At 38.1% G+C, this 18,577-nt stretch overlaps 2 protein-coding genes across 2 annotated transcripts in view; both read right to left on the bottom strand.

The window, feature by feature from the left end:
* The window catches only part of LOC113513811 (motile sperm domain-containing protein 2-like), a 201,504-nt gene that overhangs the window by 144,758 nt on the left and 38,169 nt on the right, over positions 1 to 18,577 (bottom strand). The gene's annotated exons all lie outside the window — the stretch shown is intronic.
* On the bottom strand, positions 7,586 to 17,345 carry LOC113521079 (dentin sialophosphoprotein). Its single transcript, XM_052892435.1, has 10 exons — positions 17,253 to 17,345; positions 16,084 to 16,120; positions 15,362 to 15,484; positions 14,500 to 14,583; positions 13,377 to 13,463; positions 12,096 to 12,182; positions 11,595 to 11,681; positions 11,212 to 11,292; positions 10,624 to 10,704; positions 7,586 to 9,664 (listed from the first exon to the last, which is right to left on the bottom strand). The coding sequence occupies exons 1-10, from the start codon at positions 17,283 to 17,285 to the stop codon at positions 7,725 to 7,727; spliced, it is 2,640 nt and encodes an 879-aa protein (XP_052748395.1). The 5' UTR covers positions 17,286 to 17,345; the 3' UTR covers positions 7,586 to 7,724.

Raw genomic sequence — 18,577 nt, forward strand, 5'->3', positions numbered from 1 at the left:
ATTTTTACACCCATCAGTATGCATTTAACATTATGTAAAAGCACGAGTGTTTTTTTAATTTTCTAATAATTACAATTTTGCGTGATAAATAGTTATGAGTGTTACCTTTACAACTTCTATATTTATATTGTCTTATAAATTCTGCATCTACTTAATGCGTAAACACTAATTTCATACATACATACATACATATCTGTCACGCCTGTCTCCCATTAGGGTAGGCAGAAACAATGGAACGCCAAATGCTTCGATTCAAACAAACCTCTTTCGCTTCTTCCACATTCATCAATCTTGTCATACACGCTCGCCGGTTACGGGTACTTTTAATTTGGCCCTTCTTCAGCACGTCGCCTATTTGGTCGACATACGTCCGTCTAGGGCGGCCCCTACCGACATCTCCATTCATTCTTGCTCGATAAATGTCTTTCGTAATTCTTCTTTCATCCATCCTCTCCAAATGACCAAACCAATAATTTCATTTATTAAATAATACCTTAAGATACTTTTTATGCGTAAATATATAGAACACTGATAAAAAACACGCTGATAGGAAGTTTCGCTGTTGAGTAGGGTGCGTGTTAGCTCAAACAGTGTCCTGAAAACAATTGCTCATAAAATATACTGTCCCATCCTGAAATATTAGGTGGGACAGGTTGACTGGAAGAAATCTCTTTTAGAGATAAGTGACGTGAATTTACTGGGTACATAGGAATAACACCTAAGTCCTCAGTAGTGGCAACGCATGGGGGTATCATAGGCGAAACAGTATACTCTGTTATGTCCATGGTATTGCTCATGTCTATAGGCGACGGTTACCATTTTCCATCAGGTGGGCGGTCAGCTTGTTTGCCATTCTAAGTTGTATAAAAAAAAAGTTCGCCTTTGCTAACATTGTTATTAACTTATTGTTGTTACTGTATGTTTTAGTGCAATAAAGAATATATATATCTTATATATAAAATTCTCGTGTCGCGGTGTTCGTTACCAAACTCCTCCGAAACAGCTTTACCGATTTTCATGAAATTTTGTGTGCATATCGGGTAGGTCTGAGAATCGGCCAACATCTATTTTTCATACCCCTCAATGATAAGGGTGACCCACACCAAATTTTTTTTTTATTTTTATAACAAATTTTTCCATTTTTATTTTATTATGATTTAGCATTGAAAAATACACACAACTTTAAATTTTCATCGTTTTACGATCAACCCCTGTCTTTTAATCGCGATTTTTATATTTCGCAATAAGTGGTAAAACAACGGTTACGGGGTCTGCTATTATATATATATATACATATTATATACATATATATATATATATATATATATATATATATATATATATATATATATATATATATATATATATATATATATATGTATATGTATATGTATATGTATATGTATGTATATATGTATATATGTCATGACCGTTTATTTACTAACATAGTTTAAGTCAATTTATAACTAACAAAATGGGCCTTATGTAGTCTAATTAAATAAATATTATTATTATTGTTAATCATACAAAATTCTAACGGAATTAAATACTGATATGGTATCATAATGACTCTAATATAATTATGGGGGCGTTAGAGCGCGTAACGCGGTTATCGAATTACTCTATATTATCTGTGCACGTGCTGTACCATAAATAATATTAGTGATGGGGTGGACGACAACTGGAGTCAAAGACATTTGTTTATTTATTAAAACATCATGAGGTATTTTTTTAATGGGTGATAATGGAGTGATATCTTCTTCTATGCTGATGGTATACGCTGGCCAGACACCAGTGAGAGATTTTTTTATACAACTTAGAATGGCAAACAAGCTGACGACCCACCTGATGGAACGTGGTAACCGTCGCCTATACACATGAGCAGTACCATGGACGTAACAGAGTATACTGTTTCGCCCATGATACCCACCATGCGTTGCCATTCTTGACGACTAAGGTGTTATTCCTCTGTACCCAGTAAATTCACGCCATATCCCACCCTTCAAACCGAAACACAACTGCTTTACGATTGAAACACGAATGGGACAGAGGTACCCAAGCAGTTGACTTTTGTACAAAGTCTCCCTCTGAAAATGAAAAGGCAGGTCAGTTTACCCATCGTGATGAATACACTAGGAATTTAGCACGATGGTTTCTATGTGGGACCACGTGGTGTTCGACCTGAAAGAGTTATATTGCTAGCAATGGGATTGTTAGTCCGCATTACTAACAATCCCTTCCCCCCCTTACTTTCGTATTAACTGGACTTACATAAACATAATTCTATTGGCATTAATAATGTAATTATATTACTCCCCTAGTTATTTGGCGCGTAATCTCCATTCATTACTCAAGTGTTTTGACATGTCGGCCATTTTGATTATTGTTGCGGTTAGAGGAGGGGTCCGATTTGGGGTATTAATTGAATAAAGGAGTTTGTCGATAAATGTCAAAATAGATAGATAAATACTCTGCATTGTTTCCTCCAAAAGATTACAATAATCATGAGGGCGACAACCGGAGGACTCAAAAAAAAACTAAATTTTGTTAAAACTAATTTATGTGTATATTATATTATTAGAACTATTGAGGACTGAAGGGGAAAAATGTTGGGACACTTGATACGACACGACGAACTTATGAACATTATAATAGAAGGTAAGATAGAAGGAAAGAAGGGAAGAGGGTGACCAAGGCATAGTTACATCAAATGGAACAAGGATAAAGTTGGTGTCGTGTCGTATCAAGAGATGAAGAGGCTCGCTGAAAATCGTAGTGAGTGGCAAGAGCTCCACCGACAAGAGCGCAGCTCTTAAATAGGATAGATAGATAGATTATATTTATATTGTGTATCGCCTTAATGTGTTACCTTTTTTTTTATACAACTTAGAATGGCAAACAAGCTGACGGCCCACCTGATGGAACGTGGTAACCGTCGCCTATAGACATGAGCAGTACCATGGACATAACAGAGTATACTGTTTCGCCCATGATACCGCCCATGCGTTGCCATTCCTGAGGACTCAGGTGTTATTCCTCTGCACCCAGTAAATTCACGCCATATCCCACCCTTCAAACCGAAACACAGCCATGCAAACACAACTGCTTCACGGTAGAAACACGAATGGGACAGAGGTACCCAAGCAATCGACGTTTGTACAAAGTCTATCTACTATAATTTTCACATATTTTTAACATCTGCCCTTCATACGCTTTCTGTTTTTACCCAATGGTTAGCTGGTAGAGAATGCCATATGGCATTAAGCTCGCCATTTGTACAAAATTTTACTGTGCAATAAAGAATAAATAAATAAATTTATTTCTATGTTACAGTATAAAATTCTTATGTCTAATTTATAATTAAAAACACTGCTCAGTTCGAACCAGGAGTGATTTTTAAGGCGTCACGTTAGCCAGCCTCGCCCTGCAGCATCAGCAATGACTTGGTTACATTTACACGAGTTGTGAATGCGATGCGGTATCAGCAGTACTACTCTTGAATATATTTAAAAAGAAACTAAAAAGATGGCTGATAGCAAAATGTTTTTACTCGGTTGATGAATATTTTGAATATTTTAAAGCCTAAATATGTGACTCAATTAATATAATTTGTAATTTGTAAAATGATTGTAATTTTTTTTTGATGGGTGAAAATGGTATAGTAACCCCGCCCGCGCTAACGGGATACGCTGGCGGAGCACCAGTGAAGGGTGATAGGTGAGAACGAAAACAGGCCAGTTAGCCCATCATGATGAATTCATCGGGAATTAACCATGATAGTTTCCAGGGGGAACCGCGAGGAGGTCGACCTGGTTGGGTATATTGCTAGCAATGGGATTCTTTTTCTCCATTACTAACAATCCCTTTCCCCCCCAAATGATTGTAATTTGTAACCTGTATAATTTATTATTAATACGTAAATATATTGACATTTATATAATATGACGATTTAAGTAAAATAGTATTAGCATAGTATGGTGGCACATTTAAATAAATTTTGTACGCCAAATTCTGGTGAAAAATGTGAACTATTTACCAATTATTTTATTTAATATATACCATCTTCTATACCATTTTTCAAACAAAGTTATTTGTATTATTTGTATTTGTATTTGCAGGTCTCGATAGTGGCTCGCTATGTATCTCAATAGTAAACTTATTATAGATACAAACAATTACAAGAAAATATTACACTGAGAAAACAATGGGCGGCCTTATCGCTAAGAGCGATCTCTTGCAGCCAACCTTTGGAGGGAGAGGAGTAATTATAAACAGTTTGATCGGAGGCACGATGAAATTTCTATAAACAACCAAACCAAATCAAATACAACGTCAAGACTCCATGGATAGGAGTTTCTTATTAATGGGTACCTACTACAGTGCCCATCGCTAATAAAACACCATTAGGTCATTCTCCAATCGATGACCCAGGCAACATCGTGGTTAATTCTTGTTAAATTCATCACGATGAGCTGACTCCATCATCACCTTTCATCCTTCACTGGTGCCCTGTGGTCGTATACCAATAATAGCAAGGTTACAATTCCATTATCAAAAAATATTTCGGCTGTACAAATAGGAAGTCATTGCCTAAAGTTGCGCTGAATTAAAAAGTTAAATAAAAAATAGTTGTGTCAAAAAAAGCGGGAATTCTGACACACGTGTAATGTGAGACGCGACCTCGAGCATTTAAGTTAGATACACACTGGGATATTCTGTATGAAACTCACTAATTGGCACCTAATATTGTTTAAGCCTATGCCCCATAAAATATAATAATATATACACATATATAATATCTATATATACGCAGAAATCTTCAACTAGTTCTTAAAAATAGCTATCTCAATAATAATCCTAATACTAGATGTAAATACAGATTTACTGTTCCGAAGTATTGTTTACAAAAAGCTAATGGTCTTATATGTGAAAGGACGTTAAATGTTATAATAAAATGGCGAAGGATATCAACCTTTTAATAAATTTAAAACTAATAGACCAAAGCCCACACACACATTAAATGCGGGAGGGAGACTTTGTACAAAAGTCGTTTGCTTGGGTACCTCTGTCCCATTCGTGTTTCAACCGTATAGCAGTTGTGTTTGCATGGCTGTGTTTCGGTTTGAAGGGTAGGATATGGCGTGAATTTACTGGGTACAGAGGAATAACACCTGAGTCCTCAGGAATGGCAAAGCACGGGGGGGTATCATGGGCAAAACAGTATACTCTGTTATGTCCATGGTACTGCTCATGTGTATAGGCGACGATTACCACTTTCCATCAGGTGGGCCGTCAGCTTGTTTGCCATTGTAAGTTGTATAAAAAAAAATTACTTGAATGACAAACTTACGTGGTCTTAGTCGATCAAAGGGCTTTTTAATAACCATATAATTGGAGACATAGTGTATTTCAATAAATACACATAATGTTAGCATAGATTTAAAAGAGTAACTGTTGAATTCTTTGAGGATTTTTCTCAGCAAATAAAATACCGAACTGTAGAATCATAAAAGATGTTAATTTAAAGTAGCTTGTAAATATTTCTATTTGAATAAAAATTATTTAAATTTGAATATAGTGTCTGACAGGACTACGTCTTCTTTTTAAAAAAAAAATTAAATACAATTCAAATTTATCATAAATATTGTATATTAACACATCAATTATATGAAATATTAAAATATAAATTGTCCTCTTTCAAACAAAAATTGAATCCAATTAACATTTTTTATTTACATTTAAACAATATTAATTATTTGTGTCCCAGTGTACCATTAACCTTAGAATAGAAGCAACAAAAGCAATAATTTGACGTTCGATTCCTAATTCGAAAATCATTTGACACCAGCGGTGTCGTTGCTTTTTTTTTTAATTGTCTACGCATGGGTACCGATTTTAGAGCCACCCTTCGGTCGCGTGCCGTGAGCGTAATTACCGAATGATTTATAATTTGTTGTCACTTTGGTACTTGTATGTATACTCTGTAGGGAGTAGTGAAGTTCTGTTCATAGATAAAAAAAAAAATATTTGTTTTTTTTTATGCGTAATGCAAAATAGTATTTTTAGCCATTATCTGTACATTACTGCACTTAAGCCTTTCCAAAAGACTGCCATAATGAACGATCCTGAACCACATACGTCCACTGACTCCCTGCAAAGCATTTGAGGTCTTTTTTTACAGGTGAAGATGGAATGGTAAGCCTGCGCTATCGGTATACACTGGCATTGTATCAGTGAAGAATGACAGGTGAGTATGAAGGCAGGTCAGTTGGCCTATAGTGATCAATTGAACAAGACTTAACCACTATGGTTTCCAGGGGGAACCACGTGGAAGTCGAACTGATAAGGTATACTGCTAGCAATGGGGTTATTAAATCTATAATTAACAATTCCTTTCCCCCCATGCATTTGAGGTCGTCACTCTATCTAGTGGCGAATCATCTCTCATGGCGTTTGCCCATACAGGGTCTCCACTCAAGACCTTTTCTTCCCCATCGGTTGTCGGTTCTTCAGTCCCATCAGCCCATTGCCACTTCAGCTTGCTTATCCTTCGGGCTATGTCGGTTACTTTAGTTCTTTTATGGAGGGGGGAAGGGATTGTTAGTAATGCGGACTACCAGTTCCATAGCTAGCAAATACCCTGTCAGGTCGACCTCCACGTGATTCCCCCTGGAAACCATCGTGGCTAATTCTTGTTGAATTCGTCACAATGGGCTAACTGGCCTGCTTCATCCTCACCTATCATCCTTCACTGGTGCCCTGCCGGTGTATACAGATAGCTACTCAGCGTTAGCTAGTATATACGCTAGTTTGCGTGTATTTATTATTATTATTATTATAAACTTTGTACAAAAGTCGTTTGCTTGGGTACCTCTGTCCCATTCGTGTTTCAATTATGAAATAAAACAAAATGGAAATAAAAAAACAAGTAACAAAAAGGCATAGATGGAGCTAATGAAGGGGCATTTCCCGTAAATGTCCTAAGAGGTAACTTAATTAACTTAATGGCCGTGGGACGGACAACAGCGTTCTTCTTAAAACATCACCAGCGCCTAACTGCAGTTTCCCGTTCGCCTACCAAGCTTCCACCACTTGAACTACTAGCAGAAACTTCTAAAGTCGATGTCCAGGAATGGATAGTTTCATTTTTTAGACAACTTAGAATGGCAAACAAGCTGACGGCCCACCTGATGGAAAATGATAACCATCGCCTATAGACATGAGCAGTACCATGGACATAACAGAGTATACTGTTTCGGCCATGATATCCCCCATGCGTTACCATTCCTGAGGACTCAGGTGTTATTCCTCTGTACCCTGTAAATTCACGCCATATCCCAACCCTTCAAACCGAAACACAGCCATGCAAACACAACTGCTTCACGGTTGAAACACGAATGTGACAGAAGTGCCAAAGCAATCGACTTTTGTACAAAGTCTCCCTCTGGTGAGTTCATGATTAATAGCATCATCATGATTATCATTATGTAGGCATTAAAATAAAACATACATACATACATACATATCTGTCACGCCTGTCTCCCATTAGGGTAGGCAGAAACAATAAAATAAAACAATATTAAAATAACCGTGTACTATTGCAATGAACAATTTTATTATGTTTTCTCCAACAACATGCTTTAAACCAAAATACAAGATATGCCTAAAAAATTTAGTTTTTTAATTGACAAGACATTTTCCCTTTACTGAGCCAATAATTCGTCTTAATTCACCGAAGATGAACTCGAGCTGCTGCTGGAACTCGAGCTGCTGCTTTCAGAGCTGCTGCTACTGGAGCTGCTGCTTTCAGATCTGCTGCTAATTGAGATTTCGGCGCTGTTTTGGCTACTTGAGCTTTCAGAGTTGTTAGAACTGCTACTAGTTGAGCTACTGCTGTTTTCACTGCTGTTGTTTGAGCTGCTATTGCTACTGCTTGAGTTGTTTGAACTGCTACCGCTGCTAGAGTTGTTTGAGCTGCTGCCGCTGCTAGAGTTGTTTGAACTGCTACCGCTGCTAGAGTTGTTTGAACTGCTACCGCTGCTAGAGTTGTTTGAACTGCTGCCACTGCTGGAGTTGTTTGAACTGCTAGAGTTGTTCGAGCTGCTGCCACTGCTGGAGTTGTTTGAGCTGCTAGAGTTGTTTGAACTGCTACCACTGCTGGAGTTGTTTGAACTACTAGAGTTGTTTGAGCTGCTACTGCCACTGATGGAGTTGCCTGAACTACTGGAGTTGTTTGAGCTGCTTCCACTCCTAGAGTTGTTTGAGCTGCTGCTACCACTGGAGTTGTTTGAGCTGCTGCTACCACTGGAGTTGTTTGAGCTGCTGCTACCACTGGAGTTATTTGAGCTGCTGCTACCACTGGAGTTGTTTGAGCTGCTGCTACCACTGGAGTTGTTTAAGCTGCTGCTACCACTGGAGTTGTTTGAGCTGCTGCTACCACTGGAGTTGTTTGAGCTGCTGCTACCACTGGAGTTGTTTGAGCTGCTGCTACCACTGGAGTTGTTTGAGCTGCTGTTGCCACTGGAGTTGTTTGAGCTGCTGCCACTGGAGTTGTTAGAGCTGCTACCGCTACTAGAGTTGTTTGAGCTGCTGCTACCACTGGAGTTGTTTGAGCTGCTGCTACCACTAGAGTTGTTTGAGCTGCTTCTACCACTAGAGTTGTTAGAGCTGCTACCGCTGCTAGAGTTGTTTGAGCTTCTACCACTGCTAGAGTTGTTAGAGCTGCTACCGCTGCTAGAGTTGTTTGAGTTGCTACCGCTGCTAGAGTTGTTTGAGCTGCTGCCACTGGAGTTGTTTGAGCTGCTGCTGCTAGAGTTGTTTGAGCTGCTGCTACCACTGGAGTTGTTTGAGCTGCTGCTACCACTGGAGTTGTTTGAGCTGCTGCTACCACTGGAGTTGTTTGAGCTGCTGCTACCACTGGAGTTGTTTGAGCTGCTGCTGCCACTAGTGTTGTTCGAGCTGCTGCTTCCACTGGAGTTGTTTGAGCTGCTGCTTCCACTGGAGTTGTTTGAACTGCTGCTGCCACTAGAGTTGTTTGAGCTGCTGCTTCCACTGGAGTTGTTTGAGCTGCTGCTACTAGAGTTGTTTGAGCTACTGCTTCCACTGCTTGAGTTATTTGAACTGCTACCGCTGTTGGAGTTGTTTGAGCTACTACTTCCACTGCTGGAATTGTTTGAACTGCTACCACTACTCGAGTTATTTGAGCTGTTGCTTCCACTGCTGGAGTTGTTTGAGCTATTGCTTGCACTGCTGGAGTTGTTTGAACGGCTACCACTACTCGAGTTATTTGAGCTGTTGCTTCCACTGCTAGAGTTGTTTGAGCTGCTGCTATTATCTGAACTGCTGTTGTTAGAGCTACTACTGTTGCTACTATTGGAGCTACTGCTGTTGTTTGAGCTACTATTACTAGAACTATTGTCACTGGAACTACTACTAGAACTATTGGAGTTGCTGCTTGAGCCGCTGCTGCTATTACTGCCGGATGAGCCTCCGTTTCCACCAACACCACGGCCAGGTATAATGACAGGGCCAGGCCCTAATGGGATTACTTCTATTCTAGAACCAGGTCTGGTAACTGGGCCAGGGCCTAGTGGGACTCCAGGTCTAGAACCTACACCTGGACTTCCAGGTCTTCGGCGGCGTTCACGTTCTACTTCACTGCCATCTATGAATATAAAAGTAGTCGAGTTAAACAGTTTATATTGGAAATTCTACATATGGTGTTAAACTATAATCCCATCACCAAGATACAGTGAAAAGTGAATTAATGAATAAAAAAAAAATCAAAATATTGCATTCGTTTTTCAAATAAAAAATACAACTGAATTGAGATTTAATTCTTTTTGAAGTCGATTTAAAATTAATATATATCAATCAATTCACCGCGTGGTCCCGGCATAGAATAGGCCACCCCTTCCTTTCCCATGAGTGTCGTAAGAGGCGACTAAGGGAGAACGAGAGATGGGCAGCAGTGTCTCTCTTAGAATATCTTAAAAAACCTAATTGCGGTTGCCAGTCCGACTGCCAAGCGTGGCAACTGCTAGCAAAACCCCCCAAGGGGGAGGCTTATATTCAGCAGTGGACAGTTAAAGGCTGGTATGATGATGATAATAATGAATATATTCCATGCAACTATTCACACAATAGGAACAAGATGTATTTTTTACTAATCTTAATAATAACATCAATTTATGCTGTATTTTTTTTATGTTTGTCACCTCATAACCCCGTCAGTTGTGAACCGATTTGAAAAATTGTTTTTTTTACCTGAAAGGTTATATTTACAGGTTGGTCACATAGAAATTTTATCAAAATCCATTTGGTAGTTTAAGTTTTAGACCAAAATAACTGGTTTGCTCACAATTGAGATCGATTTTTTTTTTTATGGGAAACAATCTTGATATTTTTTTATACCACTGAGCTCACAAACAAGCATACGGCCCACTTGATGGTAAGCGGTTACCGTAGCCTATAAACGCCTGCAATGCGAGAGGTATTGCAGGCCCTGAAGAAACCTCTCTACCCCCCTTTTGAAGAACCCCATGCTGTAGTCTACTATATTTATTCACTAGGTACTGTTTTTTGGGGAGACAGTAAAGAGCGACTTTATAACATGTCGATTACCTCTTTCGCCCCATGAGTTTCTCTCCTCGTTCCTCGAAGCAGAACTTTGCCTTTCAGAAGCGGATCTCTCCGATGCTGAAGCTGAAACGTTATTCACGATTGTATTATAAATCAAAAAAAGAAATAAAAAAAAAAGCAGATAAATTTATATCATTCAAATATATAGATAGATTAATATCAAATTATAATCGAATATAGAAGTTTTTGTTACGTTATTTAAGGGTCGGCACTGCCCTTATCAGCGATGAAATTTGTAAAATGAATCTATGTAACCATCTAAAAGTATTAACGCTACAAAATTATTGAATATTCATAATGTTATCCAGCCTGTCACTTTTTATTTAATAATAATAATAATAATCTTTATTTGCTTAAACACGGTAAAGTTAAAGATGTTACATTAGTCAAAGAACATTCGTGCTTAGCTAACAAGGTGATAGCATGCAAAAATACATTTAAGATCAACAATTAACATATCAATTAAAAATATCAATATCAAAATAACTAGTTTTGTTGCAATTGAAGTCAGTTTTTTGTAAAACAGTAGTTTGTGAAACAGTGAAGAGTAACTCTCGTTACTCACGTTACCTCTTTCACCCCATGAGTTTCTCTCCTCGTTTCTCGAAGCAGACCTTTGTCTCTCAGAAGCGGACCTTTCAGATGCTGAGGCTGAAAAGTTATTCACGATTATATAAATCAATAAAGGAAATAAAAAAGTAAATAAATGTATATTATTCGAATAACTAAATATTTATATAGGTTGCATTTTTTATGTTTGTTGTCTCATAAGTCCGTCAGTTGTAAACCGATTTAGATAATTCTTTTTATCTGAAAGAATATATTTCTAGATTGTCTCTGTAAAAATTTTATCAAAATCGGTTTTTTAAAAATATAATTAATGAATATTAATTATATTTTTTTTAAATTCAATGTACTGTTTGCATAGATTTCATACAAATATATTGTTTTACCTCTTTCTCCCCATGAGTTTCTCTCCTCGTTTCTAGAAGCGGAACTTTGTCTCTCAGTGGCTGAAGCAGACCTCTCCAACGCTGAAGCTGAAAGATTATACGTGATTGAGTATAGTAATGGAAATTAATATATAGAAATAGTTCGAAAGATATAAATAATCATTGCGTTTTCTGTAAACTTCTTTTCTTGCAATTTATTTTTTACTAAATTTACTAAAGCAACTTACATTTTAAAGATCCACGGCATTTTGATTAGAAAACGTTTGTATGTATTTATGCAACAAATTTATTGAATTTAAATATTTTATATTATCAAGTGTCTAAGTCTTTTTGACTCGTTATATATTATTTATTTTATTATGTTGATACTTTCCAAGGTTGCACAAATACGTTTACCCATTTTATTAATATAAGTACAGTGCCGACTCTCAACATAGTGCTTGCATGCTTCAGGGAGGGAAAATTTAAAAAGTATGTATTAGTTTATTTATAACATATTACCTCGTTCTCCCCATGAGTTTCTCTCCTCGTTCCTCGAAGCTGAACTTTGTCTCTCAGCGGTTGAAGCGGACCTCTCCAACGCTGAGGCTGAAAGTTTATTTAACTATTGAATATAATTTGAATAATATATATATATATATATATATATATATATATATATATATATATATATATATATATATATATATATACATCGTCATAGTCGTAGAATACTGACGGATCTGACAAAGAAATACATATAAAGATCCGTTAGTATTCTACGACTATGACGATATGTATATATTGTTTTGTTTTATAATTTTCGCGTCTTTCTAAAGCCTAAAAACATATTTATTAAATAATCAAATATAGACACGTCAAGATAGGTGCATTGTATGCGTAAGTATATAGAACACTGATAAGAGAAACGAGTCAACTAATTCGACAATTAGCTGACAAAAAGTTGATCCGTTTTTAAGACTCTATGCTCTATCTATATAAACTATGTACTTAATATATTCCTATAATATAAACACACAATTAGACTAATATAAACATATAATAATGTTAAAAATGTTAAAAATAATCTAATCGTCTGATAATGTTAAAAATTTGACCAACACACAGTTTAGGAGAAGATTGTTTGACTACTTAATTGATGGTTGTTTCTATTCTGTGAAAGACTTTTTGAATAGATGTAATTTGTGATACTTGACATTGTAAAAGCTTATTAGTGATTGTAATTTGAATGTTAATTTGACTTATTTTGGATATTATAAAAAAAAAAAAAAACATTTACACACCGAAATGGTAAATATTGCTGAACAATTACTTAACAATAACTTAAGATCTGCTACTGGCAATCACCAATATTTTGTAAATAAATGATTATTATTATTATTATTATTATACATACTATATTAAATAAATAAATATATACATATAAAAATGTTACATTGACAAACAACTAACTGTATTATAAGAGGAAATGAAACAATCTGATTTACGCGGACAAACCCATGCGATTTAGCTAGTTGATTGATATAGAAAATAGGTTACATAGGAAATACATACACACAATACGGTTATTAAATAATATTAAAAAACATTGTTGATATATTCAGTAGCAGCCTGCCAGAGACAATAGAAGCGGCTCACACATATCTAGAGTCGGGTTAAATACATTTATTATAACGTTGTATGTTAGCACACTAGGTTTATAACATTGATTTGGCATTTGCTGTTATAATGTTGTAATTATTTTTAACGAATAAATAAATAACAAATTAAATAAATAATTACCTCCCCATGAGTTTCTCGCCTCGTTCCTCGATGCAGAACTCAGTCTTTCAGAAGCGGACCTGTCCAACGCAGAAGCTGACGACGAACCTGCAAGTTTGTTCACAAAGAAGGTTAACACCTGAGATGTGGCAAGACAATTTGAGCGATATGATACAATGAGCGGGTAGAACAAAAACTTCCGCCTCGGAAGCGGAGTCGTGACAGTGCTACGTCAGTCTACTTGTGACCACGGTCGGTGTAACATGGTCAAAACGTCGAGATAACCCAGGTAAATTATCATTTTTTTTATCTTTATTTATTTATTGCGGGTGTGCTGCCGGCCTTTTAAAAAGGAATATGCTCTTTTCTTGAAGGTTATGATGTCGTATCGGTTCGGAAATACTGCTGCTGGAGATTGCCACGCTTGCAAGCGGGTTGTCAACCGTAGTTAAAAACTGAACATTTTCACTGAAGGAACATGGAACGAGAAGTGATAACTGAGCCTCCCTATACTAACTGGACGGGTGGCCGCGTCGTGTCAGTGGGACACAAAACGGTTTATCATTTCTAGGCCCATGTTTCTTTACTGCAAATTTTCAGTTTGCCCAGGACAATACTCTCTATCTTCGATTAATAATAGGTAATCCAGACTCTTTACTGAACTCCTATACAGCAAAGAAAAATTGGTGATGTTTTAAGAGGGAAGCTTCTGCCCATCCCTGGACCATTGCTTTCCCTTTATCTTTTTTTACATTTTTTTTATACAACCTAGAATGGCAAACAAGCTGACGGCCCACCTGATGGAAAGTGGTAACCGTCGCTATAGACATAAAGAGTACCATGGACATATCAGAGTATACTGTTTCGCCCATGATACCCCCCATGCGTTGCCATTTCTGAGGACTCAGGTATTATTTCTCTGTACCCTGTAAATTCATGCCATACCCCACCCTTCAAACCGAAACACAGCCATGCAAACACAACTGCTTCACGGTTGAAACACGAATGGGGCAGAGGTACCCAAGCAAACGACTTTTGTACAAAGTCTCCCTCTGGTACATACATACATATGTACGTATTGGTACATATGAAAGTATCATAATAATAATATTAATATAAACTTTAATACTAGTGCATAGGTTACCTCTTTCTCCCCAAGAGTTCCTTTCTCCCCTGCTAGAAGCAGAACTCTGCCTCTCGGAGGCAGATGACGACCTATCCGATGATGCTGCAATGTTAAAAAGAAGAAAGTAATATTTATTTTTATTGTGCTAAAAATTTGAAACGTTACCGATCGAGATTTATTTTATTTTATTATACAACTTAAAATGGCAAACAAGCTAACGGCCCACCTGATGGAATGTAGTAACCGTCGCCTATACACATGAGCAGTACCATGGACATAACAGAGTATACTGAGGACTCAGGTGTTATTCCTCTGTGCCCTGTAAATTCACTGCCATAACCCACCCTTCAAACCGAAACACAGCCATGCAAACACAACTGCTTCACGGTAGAAACACGAATGGGACAGAGGTGGCCAAGCAATCGACTTTTGTACAAAGTCTCCCTATATATATTGGAAGTACAGCGCTGGCGTGCCTAACTGGATGACCTAAGCACCGCAGTACAGCTCCTCGTCTTCTTTGCTGTTTTGGGTAACTTCGATGTGCAGAATAGCACGGAATAGTTTTTAAGTTTGATTTGTCCAACACAAAACTGTATAGTATATTTTTCATTGCGATGCGCGCGCGCGCTGGGTTCGCTCGGCAAGCGGGATAAAAGCACTCTGCTCTGTGGCGTTTTTGGTGCCTCACTTGCCCACAGACCATAATAAAATAGATGAATCCAGGTACAATCGAAGCGGCGTAACCAGTACCGTTAAGTTCCCATAGTCACCTCTTCAGATACGTACAGGTAAGGAAGGGGTGGCCTATTCTGTGGTCCCTTACCCGGCACTTCCTTTCACCAGCCTTCCTTACCACAGGCGACAAGCAATATCTTACCTGAACTAATCTGATTTTCGACGCTTCTTTCGCTGCTTTGTACGCTACTGCTGCTGCTTCTTTCTGAGTTACTGGTGCTTCGACTCTCAGAGGACCTCGAAGATCCGGAGCCGACCTCCCAGCCTGGGGATGAAAAAAGAGATTCTTTGTAATGGGGACTACAAATCCTAAAGCTAGCATAATACTCTATCAGGTCGACGCCCATGCTCTATGCCCCTGGAAACCATCGTAGTTAATTCCTAGTAAATTCGTCCCGATGGGCCAACTGACCTGGCTCAGTCCTCATTGTTTACCCCATCGCTGATGCCCTACCAATGCACAATAAGGATAGAAGAGTACACCTTTTCATTCAACCTCCTAATCGGGGAGAGAAGGGATTGTTAGCAATTGGGCTTAATAACCCCCTTGCTAGCAATATACCCTATTAGGTCGACCTTCACGTGGTTCCCCCTAGAAACTCTCGTGAACAATTCTTGTTGAATTTGTCTTGATGGGCTGACTTGCTTCATCCTCACCTATCATCCCTCACTGGTGTCCCGCCGGTGTATACCGATAGCGCGGGTGGGGTTACCATTCCATTATCATCCGTTAAAAAAAGAAACCTCCTAATCGACCATCACATGCTGAATTCCAGGTGTATTCATCACGATGGGCTAATTGGCCTGCCTTTTCATCCTCACCTATCATCCCTCACTGTTTCTAGGAATAAAATAAATACTTACTTATATTTGGTCGGCAGTGTACAGCTAGGACACATGCCTGCAAAATAAAGTGTATATTATTAACAAATTATTAAATGTGCCTCGATGATGATGATGATGATGATAACGATACAGCCGTTAACTGTCCACTGCTGAACATAATCTTTCCCCATAAGTTAGTTTCACCAGTTGCCACGCTTGGCAAGCAGGTTGGCAACTGCGGTCAGGCTTTATATATTAATGGGTGACAATAGTATGGTAACCCCGCCTGCGCTATCGGTATACGCTGGCGGGGCACCAGTGGGAGATGACAGACGAGGATGAAATCAGGTCAGTTAGCCCATCATGACGAATTCAACTAGAATTAGCCACGATAGTTTCCAGGGCGGACCACGTGGAGGTCGACCTGACAGGGTATATTGCTGATAATGGGGCTATTTGATCCCATTACTAACAATCCCTTTTCCCCCCACCGCAGTTAGGCTTCGGTGATTTAAGAAGGACACTGCTATCCATCCCTCTACCATCAAGTTCTCTAAGTCGCCTCTTACGACACCCACGGGAAAGGAAGGGGTGGCCTATTCTATGCCGGGACCACACGGCCATTCCAGTTCTTTATCTTCCATTTAAATGATTTTTTAAAAAAGAATCGATAAATATGTAGTATAGTTGTTGTCGATGCATGAATTAGTCAGTTCCTACCAAAATACGACATTTGCATGCTATTCTGTAAATGGCTATTTAGACATATTTTTATGCAACTTAGAATGGCAAACAAGCTAACGGCCCACATGATGGAAAGTGGTAACCGTCGCCTATAGACATGAGCAGTACCATAGACATAACAGAGTATACTGTTTCGCCCATGATACCCCCCATGCGTTGCCATTCCTGAGAACTCAGGTGTTATTCCTCTGTACCTTGTAAATTCACTGTCATAGCCCACCCTTCAAACCGAAACACAGCCATGCAAACACAACTCCTTCCGGGTAGAAACACGAATGGGACAGAGGTGGCCAAGCAATCGATTTTTGTAGTCTCTGCTAATGAGATGGAGTGCCGACCTAAAATGCATTGCAGAGAATCAGTAGATGCAGGCGACTTAAATCTAGGCGGCTTATGTCCAGCAGTGGACGAATAATGGCTAAAATTATAATGATTATTATAAAAAAAAAAAACTAGGTACTTACCGTTAAAGCTACCAGCACAAAACTCGACCTCATTTTAACAAGACTTCGTGAAACAGCCTCAATGACTCGCTTTTATATTGTCTCAGACAAAAGGCCAAATTTTGCAAATATATACTTAAGCTGTATACATATTATAACATATTTTTTCTTCCGTTAATTAATCTTTTCATTGCCATTATTAAAGGATTGCGTATAATACTACCTTTTAAAATATTATAATATAAAAATCAACACAAATCGCTTATTTGTGTTGCTGAGCGCAAATCTCGGGAACAACCGAATCGATTTCGCAAATTCTTTCTTTAGAATGTCCTTTGAAGTATTAGTACAGTTCTTACGGAGAGAAGAATTTAAAAAAATTGCCTCAAAAGAGTCTAAAAACAACACTTTTCTGTACTCCCGTACAGACGATTCGTAATAATACTTAAAAAGTAAATTTGAACTTTAATACCGTACCATAAAGTTCAAGTGTTAGCGGAGGGGTGCTGGGAAGGCAAAACAATTGACGTGACGTTAGTGTCGTATAAGTATTGATGTCATACAGTCTACCATGAAACGAAATTCCGAAATTTCGGTCTCAATTTCGTGTTTTTGTTTATACCAAAATCGGACCAATAAATGGAGTGTAACATTTCGTTCGTCATACATCCTATCATAAAAGTCAAAAGGAACGATATTTTAACATTTTTAATACTTCCAAACGGCATGTATTATGTAATTGTAACATCAAATTTCTGTTTCGTTTGGCTCCGAAATTTCGGGAAACATTTCATGGTAGGCCTTCAGATTTAATGTGCATGGACGGCGGCGCTATTTAGTATCAGCATTGCTCCCGCGCGAAGCCGGGGTGGGTCGCTAGTAGAATATATTTTTTTATACCACTCAGGCGTTCTTCAAAAGGGGAGTAAAGAGGTTTCTTCAAGGTCGGCAACGCGCGCGCAATACTCTTAGTATTGCAGGCGTTCACAGGTTACAGTAACCGCTTACCATCAGGTGGGCCGTCAGCTTGTTTGCCGTACTACGTTTTTTTTTTTACAACACAGGTGGCAAACGAGCATGCGGCTTACCTGACGGTAAGTGACTACCGCCGCCCATGATCACCCACAACACCAGCGGCATTGCAGGTGTGCTGCCGGCCGTTAATTTTAATTTAGTTTAAAATTTTAAAATACACTTGAAATATCATAAGACTTGTTACGAGCAGGTTTTAAACACTTGACTATTTGTTTCGTTTATTTATTCTTTATTGACTACATTACAAAAAATGTCTGGTACAAAAGGCGGACTTATTTTTTTTTTTTTTTTAATATTTTAAGGGCTTTTAC

This window comes from Galleria mellonella, unplaced genomic scaffold, assembly GCF_026898425.1.
Source record: "Galleria mellonella isolate WM207_F2 unplaced genomic scaffold, CSIRO_AGI_GalMel_v1 utg158, whole genome shotgun sequence".
Lineage (NCBI taxonomy): Eukaryota > Metazoa > Arthropoda > Insecta > Lepidoptera > Pyralidae > Galleria > Galleria mellonella.